This window comes from Myotis nattereri (genome assembly GCF_964212035.1).
Source record: "Myotis nattereri genome assembly, chromosome: 2".
Lineage (NCBI taxonomy): Eukaryota > Metazoa > Chordata > Mammalia > Chiroptera > Vespertilionidae > Myotis > Myotis nattereri.
Genome location: NC_138076.1, coordinates 213760996 through 213775504, shown reverse-complemented (window position 1 = coordinate 213775504; position 14509 = coordinate 213760996). Strand labels below are relative to the sequence as shown.

General features: G+C 58.6%; 1 protein-coding gene across 1 annotated transcript; it reads right to left on the bottom strand.

Annotated features, from left to right (window-relative positions):
- Positions 1 to 4499: 4499 nt before the first annotated feature.
- Positions 4500 to 13435, bottom strand: UPK3A (uroplakin 3A; the record flags this gene model as incomplete). Its single annotated transcript, XM_081085217.1, has 6 exons — positions 4500 to 4659; positions 7715 to 7847; positions 8609 to 8691; positions 10135 to 10414; positions 11674 to 11829; positions 13384 to 13435. 6 exons carry the CDS (start codon positions 13433 to 13435, stop codon positions 4500 to 4502), a joined length of 864 nt encoding a protein of 287 aa, XP_080941343.1.
- Positions 13436 to 14509: the final 1074 nt, after the last annotated feature.

The window sequence follows — 14509 nt, the reverse complement described above, 5'->3', positions numbered from 1 at the left end:
GCTGGTGTGGCTCAGTGGTTGGGCGTCGACCCATGAACCAAGGCCACTGGTTCCATTCCTCGTCAGGGCACGTGCCTGGGTTGTGGGCTCCATCCCCAGTAGGGGGTGTGCAGGAGGCAGCCGATCCATGATGCTTCTCTTTCATCGATGTTGCTATCTCTATCCCTCTTCCTTCCTCTCTAAAAAATCAATAAAAACATTTTTTTTTTAGCAGAAACCGGTTTGGCTCAGTGGATAGAGCGTCGGCCTGTGGACTGAAAGGTCCCAGGTTCGATTCCGGTCAAGGGCATGTACCTGGGTTGCGGGCATATCCCCAGTAGGAGATGTGCAGGAGGCAGCTGATCAATGTTTCTCTCTCATCCATGTTTCTAACTCTCTATCTCTCTCCCTTCCTCTCTGTAAAAAATCAATAAAATATATTTTTTAAAAAAAAGAAAGACCGTACCCTTTAAAAAAAAAAATTTTTTTTTTAAAGAGAAGTGAAAGCAGTGCCCACAGGGAGATGGGCTGTTCACAGCAGCTCTATTTGGAATAACCCCAAACGGGAAGCGGCCCCATGAGGCCAGGGGAGCCCAGAGAGGTGACCTCCTTGCCCCAAGTCACACAGCCTGGCGACGGAGGAGAAGAGCCGCGGGGGCTGCCGTGGGAGGAAGGGAGCGGCATCTGGGTGGCGGGGGAGCGCCCAGCTCCGAAGGGCACCCTCTCAGCCACGGCGAGGAGGCGTCCCTCGGCACCTGGGCCGGAGCTGCAGAGAGGGCTCCTGTGGGCGTTATAATTAGACGCCTCCGAGGCCAGCCCAGCACCTCCACCCGCCCGCCTGCCAGCTGGGCTCCCTCTGCGAAGGCTGGATACCGCTGCTTGGAAGTCGGCAAAGGCTTTGCCCCCACTTCCTCCCCCCGCCCCCCCGCCCCATCCTACCCCCCCACCGCACCCCTGCCCACCCCACCCCTGCCCAGGATCCAGTCGCCCACTGAGGACGACAGGTGCCGCCTCTCCCGACGCCCCTCTGGGTGGCAGCCACAGTGACAGGGACCAGCGGTTGGGGGAGGGGCTGCTGGTCTGCAGCCGGCGGGGTGGGTTAGGGGACACTGAATCTCGGTGGCAGCGAGGTTCTGGGACTGAGGAGGCCAACAGATGCCAGGGTCAGGGGGTCACCCAGGGAGCTGGGGTGAGAGCGGGCTTCCCCGTGAGTTCTTCCTGCCTTCGGGTCCCCATTGCCAGGCCCGAGGCTGAAGGGCTCTGAGCTCTGCCTTCTCTGTGTCGCACCCCTGAGGGATCTCGCCAGGCCCAGGCCCTGCCAGCCAGGGAGCGAGGGAAGGCCTGGCTGGTGTGCTGCCCTCTAATGGCACGTGCTGAGCTGGGGGCAGGGGGAGGTATCACAGAAAAGGATCCGACCTTTAACCTGCCCTCCAGTCAGTCTAGACCAGTGGTCGGCAAACCACGGCTCTCGAGCCACATGCGGCTCTTTGGCCCCTTGACTGTGGCTCTTCCACAAAATACCACGTGCGGGCAACAACATACAAACCTGACTTGCCCAAACTTTCCAAGGAGATGCAAGGCCATTGTTCACATTAGTGTGTGTCAGTCATTGTCATGATTTAATTTTATGGATATGGTAAGGTAAATTGTAAGGAATTTAATTTTATCAATAAATAATATCGTTATTAAGTATGATATCAAGTTTTATTCAATGTACCTATCGTTTAACTAAGACTTAAAACTTTAAGTAAAGTTTATTAAGTTAATTTTAGGGAACGTCGAGGATTGAGAAAGGTATGTGAGATGGTTTGGACATATAGAGAGGATGGACGAAAGGAGATGAAACAAGTATACAGACGAGTGTGGATGGGAGGGTTGGAAGGGGTCGACCTCAGCAAACGTACCTCAATCAGATTGAGGACGTTTTTAGCAAAGGTCAGGTTAGGAGCACCCTAATTAAGTTAATAACAATGTGCCTACCTATAGAGTTTAAGTTTAAAAAATTTGGCTCGCAAAAGAAATTTCAGTCGTTGTCCTGTTGATATTTGGTTCTGGTGACTAATGAGTTTGCCGACCACTGACATAGACCAGTGGTTCCAGCCTCGTTTTGGCCACGCCCCACCCAAGCATCTCTAACATCCTGATGCTCCCTCCCTGCGACCTAGAATTCTTATTATTCAAAAAGTGACTCCTATGCACGTGGAGGAAGCCTGAAAGGCCATTCACTTGGTCTAAACAGGCTTCCAAAGAACATGGATCCATGAAAGAGAAAAATGAAAGAACAAAAGGGCATTTCACTAAGAAATTATTTTAAAAAAATAAGAAATTGTTAAAAAATAATAATAATATGAAGTGATGTGAAAAAATAGCAAATAAAATTTCAAAACATATAATAGAGAACTGAAATGCAGAAATACATCACGATATGTATTTATATGCTGTATATGAGGCCCCTAGAACCATAAGAAATGCAAAAAAATCACTCATTCTCGAATTGCCCCCTTAAAAATCAAACTGCCCCCCTGTGGTGTGTGTCCCAGTGGGAACCTCTGGTCTAGAGACTGCTTTAGACAATGACAGCTGAGAGCAGGGTGAGGGCGCTGTGATCCAGGAGGAACAATAATGAGGGGTGAGCCTGGCCCATGTGCTCAATGGTTAGAGCACTGGCCCGACAGAAAGGTCCCAGGTTCAACTCCTGATCAAGGGCATGTAAGTGGGTTTCAGGCCCCAGCCCCAGGGCGAATGTGGGAGGCAAAGAACCCAAGTGTCTCTCTCACATCAATGTTTCTCTCTCCCCCCTCCCTTCCACTCTCTCTAAAAACCAATAGAAAAACATCCTCAGAGGAGGCTAAAAAATAGTAATAATGAGAGTTGACATACAGGGTTCCATTGATGGGGGAGGAAAAGGGGAGGAACTGCCAGGAGTGAGGAATCGGTTTTTGGGTTTTTTGTTAATATATTTTATTGACTTTTTACAGAGAGGAGGGGAGAGGGATGGAGAGTTAGAAACATCGATGAGAGAGAAACATCGATCAGCTGCCTCCTGCACATCTCCCACTGGGGATGTGCCCACAACCCAGGTACATGCCCTTGCCCGGAAACGAACCTGGGACCTTTCAGTCCGCAGGCCGACGCTCTATCCACTGAGCCAAACCGGTTTCAGCGAGGAATCGGTTCTGGCACTAGGCAGCGATGGCAGCTACACAGCATTGAGAATGTGCTAAATGCCACCGAATTGTTCACTTTAAATGGGTAATTGTATGTCCTGCGACTCTCACCTCCATTTAAAAAATAAACGAGCACGGGCATGCTGTAAGCAGAAGGCAAGCTCGCATGCGTGTTTAACCAGGACCGACTTGGAGAAGCGCCGCCTCCCTCTGCTGCGGGGTCTCAGGGAGAGCTGGGGGGGCTCTGGGGAGGGGCCTGGGATGGGAAGGGAGTGTCAGTGCCCAGGCCAGCCTCCTGGGCCTACGGGACGGTCTGGAGGAGCCAGTAGGTGGCCTGGGTACAGCACCCACCACTCCTACCTCCTGCTCCCGGGCCCAGGGACGCGCTCCCGTGGCTCCTGTGGCTCCCACCACCCGGACTGACCCACAGCTCCTTTGGCTTCTCCAGGCCCCTCCCAGCCCCCAGGCTCCTTCTCCCGGCCTCTGCTGCCTGCCTTTGCAGCTTGGGGGTCCCTCTTGTGCGTGTGTGCACCCGCAGCACCCCGCATCCCCCCCCCAGAGCACCCGTCAGCCTGCTGGGCTGTGCTCCTGCTCTAACCACCCGCTCTGACAAACCTCTTCTCCTTCCACGACGGGAAGCGGGCCTGCTACCTGGCTCAGAAGACAGAATTGAATCATCTGAGCAGAGACCCGGGACTGGAGAGACTCTTCACCCCGAGTGACCTTGACACCCTCCTCTGTGTCCTGCAGCCTCTGCTGTCCTCCCACTGGGACCGGAAAGCTGTGAAGGAGCCCAGGCTTGCATGGCCTTGAAGTTCACAGGTTACATCAGCCCATTTCACAGATGAGGACACTGAGTCCAGAGAGAAAGAGATGAGTGCGGAGGTAACAAGGTGAGTTACCAGCAGGGCTGCACCCAGGACTCATTTCGGTTCCAGGGTTCCAGTACCTCGCAGCCAGCAAACCCAAACAACATCCAATGGCTGCGCACACAGCCCGCTCACGGGCCCTAACGGCGGTCCCAGAGGGGCTGGCCTTCCTCTCACAGGCAAGGGTGGACGGCCACGTTCCCACAGCCCCGACTCCGCCCTCGCCACCCTGGCTTTGAGTGAAAATCAGTCCCCCGGCCACGCCCTCGAGAGACACAATCCACGCACTCAATACACAATACATGTGCATTCATTCATTGATCGGCTCACTCTTTCTGTAAATATTTATTGAACTCAAATTCTTGGGCAGAATTTACCAAAATTGCTCCTGCAGTTGGACTCCTGGCCCTGCTCCGCCGTGGGTGGGGCCAGGGGTGACCCCGGCTGCGCGGAGCCTGAGGCCACCGTGCAGGACCCTCGGGGCTCAGTCCGGGAGCTTGCCGCCATACACCTCGGCCCTGTCCAGCTGCAGCCCCCGGTTCACAGCGGCGTATGAAGGCTCCAAGGTGCCCAGGGGCTTGGGGGCGGCCTCCTGTGTGATCTGGGAGTCGTGTGTGATTTCCCCGTCAGAACCGCCCATGTCCCTGATGGAGAGGATGGAGAGAGCCAGGGTGAGGGGTGCAGAGCCAGCCCGAACCCCGTGAGCTGCTCAGGGGCCTTCCTGCTGAGACATTGCTTTCACAGATGCCGTCTTACGTCTTATGTGTTCGTTCAGTCGACCAGTCTCTCCTGAGCACTCACTGTGGGCCACGTCCTGGGATAAGGAAAGGGTCACCCTTTTGGAACTAAATGAACAGCCTACAGGTTTTATCTTGAGCTGGACACTGGAGGCCATTGCCCCTGTCCCTAAAGAGCTAGGGTTGTACAGGGAGACAGACCACAGCAATGACCACACAGAATGGACAACTCCGGGTGGGAGCCACAGGGGGGCTTCCTGGAGGAGGCGGCAGTTCACCTGGTCCTAAAGGAGAAGAGTGAGGGTACAGAAAGGCATTTCGGGCAATGATAGGAATGGCTGGGGGTCTGGGGCAAAGGTGACAAGCTCTGTGCAGCTGGAGCCAGAGATGATAGCAGGGACAAAGGGAAGAATCAGGCTAAAGTCGTAACAGGGCCTTGGGGCCAGATTAGGGCGTCGCCCCAAGGGAGGGAGGGGCATCACCACGTCCTGACTGCTCCCAGGCTAATCTCATCTATTATTTGTGTTTTCATTAATTAATTTTTTAAAATATATTTTTATTGATCTTAGAGAGGGAGAGAGAGAGAAACATCAACAATGAGAGAGAATCATTGGTCAGCTGCCTCCTGCACGCCCCTTCCTGGGGATCAAGCCTGCAACCCTGACCGGGAATCAAACCCAGGACCCTTCAGTCCGCACTGAGCCAAACCGGCTAGGGCTGTGTTCTTATTCATTTAAATGTCAGAAGGCAACTTGATTTTCAAGTTCACAGCCCCATCCCCACTCTGGACCTTCCCACATCTTTTCCTGCCTGGCTGGTTTCCACCTGCCCCACTATTTCACCTTCTCCAGGGAGCTGTCCCACCTGCTGCCCACTCCCCCCGGACAGGCACCCTCTGGACCTCCACAGCCCTGAGGCTCCCTCGCTCTGAGCAGCACCTGCGTGTGACCTCCATCCACCCCTGTCCTGAGGAGAGAGGGCTCCTGCTGCTCCTTCCCCCAGGAGCCCCGCCTGGTGCGCCAGGTGTGCTGGGCAGCCCGACAGACGGGAGCAGAGCAAGGACGATGGGTCAGGTACAGAGGTCACCAGGTTGGAAAGCCCCAGTGACACTGTAAGGTGGGACCTCACCCCCAGGGTGACTTTTTCTCCCGAATCATATCATGGGTCACATGGTTTAGACCACCTGACCTTTCCTCCCTAGAGATAACATCTGGGCCTCAGCTGCAAAAGCAGCAAAACCAGACAAGTGACACCCTGGCTGCCTCAGGACCAGCTGTACTGACTAATGACCCTGCCCGGGTGCCGGCCAGTCAGTCAGTGGGGACCTAGACCCCCGGTGGGATTGGGCCTAAATGGGCAGTCGGACATCCCTCTCACTATCCGGGACTGCTGGCTCCCAACCGCTCGCCTGCCTGCCTGCCTGCCTGCCTGATTGCCCCCTAACCACTCCCCTCCCAGCCTGATTGATGCCTAACTGCTCCCCTGCCGGCCCGGTCGCCCCCAACTGCCCTCCCCTGCCGGCCCAGTCGCCCCCAGCTGCCCTCCCCTGCCGGCCCGGTCGCCCCCAACTGCCCTCCCCTGCCGGCCCGGTCGCACCCAACTGCCCTCCCCTGCCAGCCATCGTGTGACCATATGGGGGTGGCCATCTTGTGTGAGGGTGTGACAGTCAATTTGCGTATCACCCCTTTATTATATAGGACTAGAGGCCCAGTGCACAAAATTTGTACATGGGTAGGGTCCCTAGCGGCTGCTGACTGCCAGCCGGGGCCTTTCATTGTTCCACACCGCCCCCTGGTGGTCAGCACACATCATAGCGAGCAAGCAAACTCCCGGACTCCGGGACTCCCGGTCTCCCGGTCGAGGGTTGACCTCCCGAGGGGACACTTTGCATATTAGGCTTTTATATAGAGGGATGTTCTCCTACAGTTTGGGTCTTGGCTCTGAATTCGTTCCTAGCCAGAGCCCGAGTACAGAAGTTGCCGAACCCAGGACTGGTCTGACCCCATGGTCAGACACCAGGTGCCCTTCCTGCCTACAACACAGGCAGGATCTGCCCTGGCCGACTCCGGTTCCCACAGCACCTGCTCCTGCCCTGATTCACCCCCTGCTCAATCCTCCCAGGAACAATGGGCTGTGCGCACGCCTGTCTGCCACCAGGCAGCCCCGATGGCTGCTGCAGGTCCCCCGGAGGCTGAGTCTGACCCAGACAGACACACATCAGGGCTGGGAGTGAAGTCAGGAGACTGGGCTCTGGTCCCGCCTGTGTGGACTGGCTGTGGGACCTTGGGCCACCCTTCTCCCTCAGGCCTCAGTTTCCCCACCTGGACTGCAGTTGGATGAATTACAATGACAACAAAATGCACTACTTGTTCAGCTCCTGGGCGATTCCTTGAAGACTAGGGATTATCTCACGTGACTTTCACAACCTCTCACGTGACCTTCACAACCTCTCACATGACCTTCACAACCTCTCACGTGACTTTCACAACCTCTCACGTGACCTTCACAACCTCTCACGTGACTTTCACAACCTCTCACGTGACCTTCACAACCTCTCACGTGACCTTCACAACCTCTCACGTGACCTTCCCAACCTCTCACGTGACTTTCACAACCTCTCACGTGACCTTCACAACCTCTCACGTGACCTTCCCAACCCCAGGGAGGGTAATATCTATTAGTATCTGCCTTCTGTGGAAGGGGATCCTCAGGCACCGGAGATAGGATACGTGCCCAAGCTTGTGCATTGGTAGGTGTCAGACCTGGCATCTGCCCGCAAACCCCTCCCACCAGGCTGACCCTGACCCTGGGAGCCCCAGGACTCAGCCCCCCCTCCCAGGCCCCACCCCGCCCAGGGTGGAAGGCGGCTCCGTTGCCTGCTGGGCTCCCCCTGCCTCAGAGGACCCTCCCAGGGGGGCGTGTCCGCATGTCCCGAGCCCTGCCTCCGGCTGTGGGTACTCACACGAGGCTCAGGACGATGGCGCCGGCAAAGCCCAGGAGCAGGAGGAAGGGCAGGGAGCCCAGGATGGACGTGATGACGATCATGCCGCCGCTCCGCCGGCCGGGCCAGGTGTCGATCGCCAAGTGCGGGGTGACTAGCAGGACACAGGCCCATGACTCCCCAGACGCTGCACCCTCAGCCCTCCCAGGATGCACAGCGTCTTCCCAGCCCTGGTGGCAGCAGGTCCCAGGGACGAGGGGGACCCAGTTCCGGGACTGTCTCCCCCTGCCTTGAGGTGCTTGTCCCCACATCCCAATTCCCAACTTCCTCTTGAGTGTGTCTGGTCTCTTCCTCCTTTTTTAAAAATATTTTTTTATTGACTTCAGAGAGGAAAGGAGAGGGAGAGAGAGAAACATCAGTGATGAGAGAGAATCATGGATCGGCTGCCTCCTGCACACCCCCTACTGGGGCTGGAGCCCGCAACCCGGGCATGTGCCCTGAACGGGAATCGAACCATGACCTCCTGGTTCACAGGTTGATGCTCAACCGCTGAGCCACACTGGCCAGGCTCTCCCTCTTTTAACTGTCTTTGTGCATAACTTTCAGTTACACAGGCCTGCAGCCTTCGGGTGAGGTGGGTGGGATGCAGATTACAAACTATTAAAGGCGAAGCAGAGGGCCCTGGGTGATGGAGCAGGTGCCCAGGGCTCCCCCTGCTCTGGCCAGTGTCAAACAGTGTCCAGGGGAAGACTCAGTTGTTTTAAAATGCATTTTCCTCATCACCCAATGGCCTGCCTGTGTCTGGGAGCATTTTCAGAGTGACAGCCCAAGTCTGCTTTCCCAGGTTCCCTTGAGGAACCTCCCCCACACACCACCATCCACTCCCGCCCGCCCCCGCCCACTCCCACCACTCACTCCGGTTGGTTCGGATGGGGTCTGACCACAGGGTCTGGTCCTGCACCAAGCCTGAGGACATATTGACGAGGACATACTTGAACCTGAAAGGTGACGGAGCTTGGATGACTTCCATCCATCCTGTGAGCCCGGCCACCTGGAGGTGGGAGGGGTTAGGGTGGCTGGAGTGGGGGAGAGAGCGGGGACTTCTAGATGGCAATCCAGGCGGCCACGGGTGGGCTCTGGGCAACAGGGCGGTGCGGGCTTTGCATCAGCACCTTTGCTGCATATCACTGCCGGGACCCTTTCCTGAGCTCAGGTGCCACCTCCTCCAGGCAGCCCTCAGCATCAGGGGTCCCCTCCAGACTCTCCCTCCGGGAGCCCCTCTGCTCCTCTATGGCATACATGACGCATGTAGTGTATCTGATGAGTGTTGACCCTTCGTCCCTTCATCCTCCTTGCACTTTTGCGTCCCACTGCTCCCAGCCTGGCCGTTGGTCCCACAAACGGGGCTTGAATAATAATATCCATTCCCACGCCCACGGCTCTGGGATAAGGCCTACATTTTACATGAAGAAAACCCCACCCAGCATTAGAATCCTAAAGGAAGATCAGGAGCTACAGTACAAAATGCCCATAGCCGACTGAAGGTCAGTTTAAAATGATGGATGTTCTGAGAACTAAGAAATTGACAGCCTCTAGCTCAACATGTAAAGAAGCAAAAATAAGACTCTTAAAATCTCTAACCCCCACTTCTCCAGGGTTGGAAGAGGCTGGGACACAGATGTGTCCCCAGGTGGTGAGCTTTGCGATCCAGGAGGAGGGAGAGGTCCAGGTCAGCAGGGAGGGAGGCTGAGGGGGGCAGAGGAGACAGGGCTGCTGTCCTGCCTGGTGACTGGGGCCAAAGGAAGGGAGGGGAGAGGATGGCAGGTAAGTGATGGCCTGGCCCCCACGTGCAGCCTGGAAGGTACGGAGACCCCAACCTAGGCATCTCCATGGTAACGACAGACTTTGGCACCAGGTAAGCCCCCTGGCCATGGGTCGGGGCTGAGCCCCCACCTGTGGGCATGGCTGAGGGACCCACTGTGGTGGGGTGGCCACACCCAGGTGCATGGGAAGGAGGCAGGAAAAGCAGAGGGTGGGCTGGGAGCTGGCGAAGCTTCAGCCAGGCCTCCAGGTCATGCTGGGCCCCAGCTTTCCACCAGGTGGCTCCCTCCTGCTCCGGACCACAATGTCCTTCCCCGTCAAGTGCAGGGGGTTGTGTGGGTGACTGCCACCTGGGTGATGGGCCGGGACCAGGTGCATAACTTGTGCAAAATGAAAATTCAGGACCCTTGTTGCAAAATTGAGAATTTCAAGCCAAGTGGGGGCTCTTCTGAGCACGGGGCCCTGTGCCCAGCGGCACACCCCGGAAGCCCTTTATGGGACCTGAGATGGCCTTGGCACGTAGTAGGCTCTTCAGACATGTAGCCTCTCACACACGGGGTCTTCCCAAGTCAGGCAGGGCTGGGACAGAACTGCTGGCTCGCGCAGGTGCCCACACCCACCTGTACTCCGTGGCCGCCGACAGGGGCGGGTTGCAGAGGCCCTGGAAGTTAGGGTCCGACAGGCAGGTCCCATTGTCGCCCACCCTGATCAGGTACGCATTCAGGATCTCCGAGGCCCGGGCCACATCCCCCACGGCGTCCAAGCTGGGCAGGTCGCTGCAGGGGGTCAGCTCAAAGACCGCGGCCTTGTAGGGGCCCGTCCTCCCTCCTGCCGTCTGCTGGAACGTGGAGCTGAGCGGGGTGTTGGCGCCGTCCTGCACAGAGGCGTTCCTGGAGCTGGCTGTGGGGGTGGTGCCGGGAGTGAGGTCCCGGCCACCCCAGCTCAGTCACTCACTCAGTCATTCATCAAACGCCCCCCGAGCACCCTCTGAGCCAGCGCTGTGCTGGGCCCCGGGTCGCAGGCACGCACAGGCTGTCCCCACCCTCAGGGCTCCCTGTGCAATGGAGGTGCCGGCCCTGTGTGCAGCTCTCATGCACCCCATCCCGGCACAGGCCTGTAAGCCTCCCACCCGACAGACACTGTCGCTTCCTTGCCGAGAGCCCTGGATTCTGCCTGGTGTGGAAGGGAAAAGGAGGGTCACAGGTTCAGGGGCAGCAGCCAGACCTGACCAGCCCTCCGTCTCCCCCTGACCAGCGGGTGATGAGGCCTGGGAACTGGGAGAGAAATGCCCGCCAGCCCACAGCTCGGGCCCAGGCAGGCGGCCAATCAGTGTTCGCAGGAAAAGTGAAGCTGATGACCTGAGTGAGGTGCTGTAAGTGGTTAGTTGCTAGAAATGTAAGAGGTGGTCACTGGCTTCCTTCGTGACCGGGGAAGGCTGGACCGGAGCCAGCAGGTTCGCTGGGAAACACCGACCTGGAGCCGCCTGGGGAGAGCTGGGCCTGAGGGCCAGAGCCTGGGTTCGCCGTCCGCTCCGGCGGCCCCGGTGAGTCCCTCGGCCCCTCGGAGCCTTCATTCTTTGCTCTGTGATGGGCAACCTAATACATGTGACGCCTGAACGATGGGGGGGGGGGGGGGGGCGGGCACAGGGGGAATCTGCATATCCCTTTCGACTCCCGAAACTTAACCAATAGCCTTCTGTGGAGGGAGGCCTTATCAATAACATCAACAGTCAGTTAACACTTCTTGTGTATGTATATGGGTTCCAGATTGTATTCTTATAATACAGAAAGAGAAAGGACCTGTCGTAAGAAAAAACACAGTTACAGTATTTGCTGAAAAGAATCTGCATCTAAGTGGATCCGTGCAGCTCAAACCCTGCTGCTCAAGGGCAGCCGTAAATATCAGCTCTCCGGGGCGCCGGGCACCTCATGAGGCGGTGGGTGCTCGGAGGCCGGTGCTGTCATAACGCCCCCCACACAGGGTGTCCCTCAGGGCCCAGCCCCGCGCTGGCTCAGGCAGACACAGTGCAGGCTGGTGAGGTGCGGGGGTGGTTTCCTCACAGGGAGGGAGCACCCCTCCACCTGCCCCCCCTCCCCGTGGACAGGTCAGGCCCGTTCAGCGTGGCTGTGGCCGTGGCCGGAGGGGAGCAGGGCCCTCACCCGAGCCGAGCAGGACGTAGAGGTAGATCTCGTAGGTGCCGTTGAGGGCCTCCGTGCTGTCAAACATGCAGAGCGGTTTCTCCAGGGCCACGGTGCTCAGGGTGGGGTTGTTGGTGGCAAAGGTGACACTGGCCAGCTGGGGCTGGAGGGTCACACCTGGGGGAAGCAGTGCGGACAGGGCCTGACCCCGCAGAACTGTCCACACCGCGGGCACCCTCTGCGTCCTCCTAACACACACACACACACACACCCCACCCAGCCTGCCACATACACACACACACACCCCACCCAGCCAGCCACACACACACACACACACACACACACACCCCACCCAGCCAGCCACACACACACACACACACGCACACACACCCCACCCAGCCAGCCACACACACGCACACACACACACACACGCACACCACCCAGCCAGCCACACACACACACACACACACACACCCCATCCAGCCAGCCACACACACACACACACACACACACACCCCACCCAGCCAGCCACACACACACACACACCCCACCCAGCCAGCCACACACACACACACACACACACCCCACCCAGCCAGCCACACACACACACACACGCACACACACCCCACCCAGCCAGCCACACACACGCACACACACACACACACACGCACACCACCCAGCCAGCCACACACACACACACACACACACACACCCCATCCAGCCAGCCACACACACACACACACACACACCCCACCCAGCCAGCCACACACACACACACACCCCACCCAGCCAGCCACACACACACACACACCCCACCCAGCCAGCCACACACACACACACACACACACACACACCATCCAGCCAGCCACACACACACACACACACACACACCCCATCCAGCCAGCCACACACACACACACACACACACACACAACCCACCCAGCCACCTGGCCAGGCACCGGCAGGCCAGCCAAACCGCCGCCCCCTCTTTCCCTCCACAGCCCTGCAGTCGCCAAGAACCCCACTGTCCCCCTAAGCACCCCTCCCCAGCAGCCCAGTCGTGGAGCCCCCCTTCTTCACCTGAGCCCTGGTAACAAGCCCTCCCCATCCCCTGCTCCCTGGTGTGCCCATCTGACCCTGTCCTCTGCTGCCAGGCCCTCCCTGGCCCCACTGCCTTCAGTGCAGTCCCGCCTCTGGAGGGGCAGCGAGGTCCCCACGGTCTGGCCTTGCTTCACGGGGTCTCCAGCCTCACCTCTAAGCACACCCTTCACCCCGAGCTTCAGCCCCTCGGGTGGACAATGGAGAGGTTCCCAGGATAGTCCATGCCACCTCCCTCCCTCTGAGCGGCCGGGCTGTGCCTTCACCGGGAGCATCCCTCCATCCCCCATCCAGGCAGCCCCCCGAGTCTAGTCCAGTGCCTTCTCTGCTCCCCACAGTCTCACTCCCTGTCTGTCTTCCGCGGCACCCACCACAGGACTCCCCCCACCCCTGGGCCCTGGGAGCCCCAGCAGAGGAAGCTTGTAAATCAGGGTTGGCTATGGTTAATCCCGGGCCCCCGAGCGGCACGGGGCCCGCCAAGGAGCAGGCGCCCGCCGTTCCCGTTCCCTCTCCCCCGCCCCGTCCATCCTGGCTCCTCTCCCCACTCCTCGGGAGGGTCCCGGCGCAGGACACGCCCCAGGGCGCAGCTGCCGCCCTCCCGGGGCTCGGCCCCCTCCTCTCATCACCGATTACCCAGGCACAAGCGCAGGCAGCCGAGGGCCAGCCAGGCCCCGAGCGAAGGCATCGCCCGGAACGAGCCACGAAGGAGCGGGGCGGCGGGGCGGCCGGTCCAGCGGACAAACTCCGCGCCTCTTCCCCGCCGCACACCTGCCAGCCCTGAGCTCTCCGCGCCCCGCCCCGCCCCGCCCGCTCCGGCCAATCCGCGGCCTCCTGGCGGACTATTTACATACGCCCCGCCCCGCCCGCTCCGGCCATTCCGCGGCCGCCTGGAGGACTATTTACATACGCCCCGCCCCCGCCCGCTCCGGCCAATCCGAGGCCTCCTGGAAGGCTATTTACATACGCCCCGCCCCGCCCCGGCCTCCCGGCCCGCGAGGTGCCCTGCGGAGGGCATCAGGCCTCAGTCTGTGCGGGAGCTGTTACCAAAGTGCCTACTGAGTGCAGAGGCCTGGGCCTGCTTTCACCGTGTTTCTCGCCTAATGATACCTGAGGTGGGGGGAGGCAAGCCACTCCTCTCTGAGCCTCAGTTTCCGCCCTGTAAAATGGGGACGCTAATTCCTCCAACTGTTCATAGAGACCCTACTAAGTGTCAGACCCTCACTGGCTCTTGTGAAGAGGAGCCAGGTTAACCAGGGGAAGCGCTGCCATGGGCCCTGGTCGGGCACTCAGTGGTTAGAGCACTATCCCCATCCCCATCCCCATAGGCCAAGGCTGCGGGTTTGATCCCCAATCAGGACACAAGACTCAACCAGTGAATGCATAAATAAGCGGGACAACAAATCGATGTTTCTCTCTCTCTCTCTCTCTCTCTCTCAAAACTTTTATTTTTAAGTGCTATCATGGAAGCGTAAGCCTTGAAGTCCTGGGTCTGTGCGGGTCTGGAGGTCTGTGGCTGACCCTTTCAGCTCCCCACAAGGCCAAGGCCGCACGTGGGCGCCCTGGAAAGGCCCAGTTGGTGGAGCGCAGGGGTCCTGCTGCCCAGACCGGGCACTTCAGACGGGATGGAACAGGATGAGACCCGCCCAGGGGGAGCACCGGAAAACAGTGACGCAACTCCGCCTGGACTAGCGGCTCCTTCCAGCACCAGGACCCATGCCCCTCTCCGAGCGCACCTTAAAGATGACATTTTACATCTAAG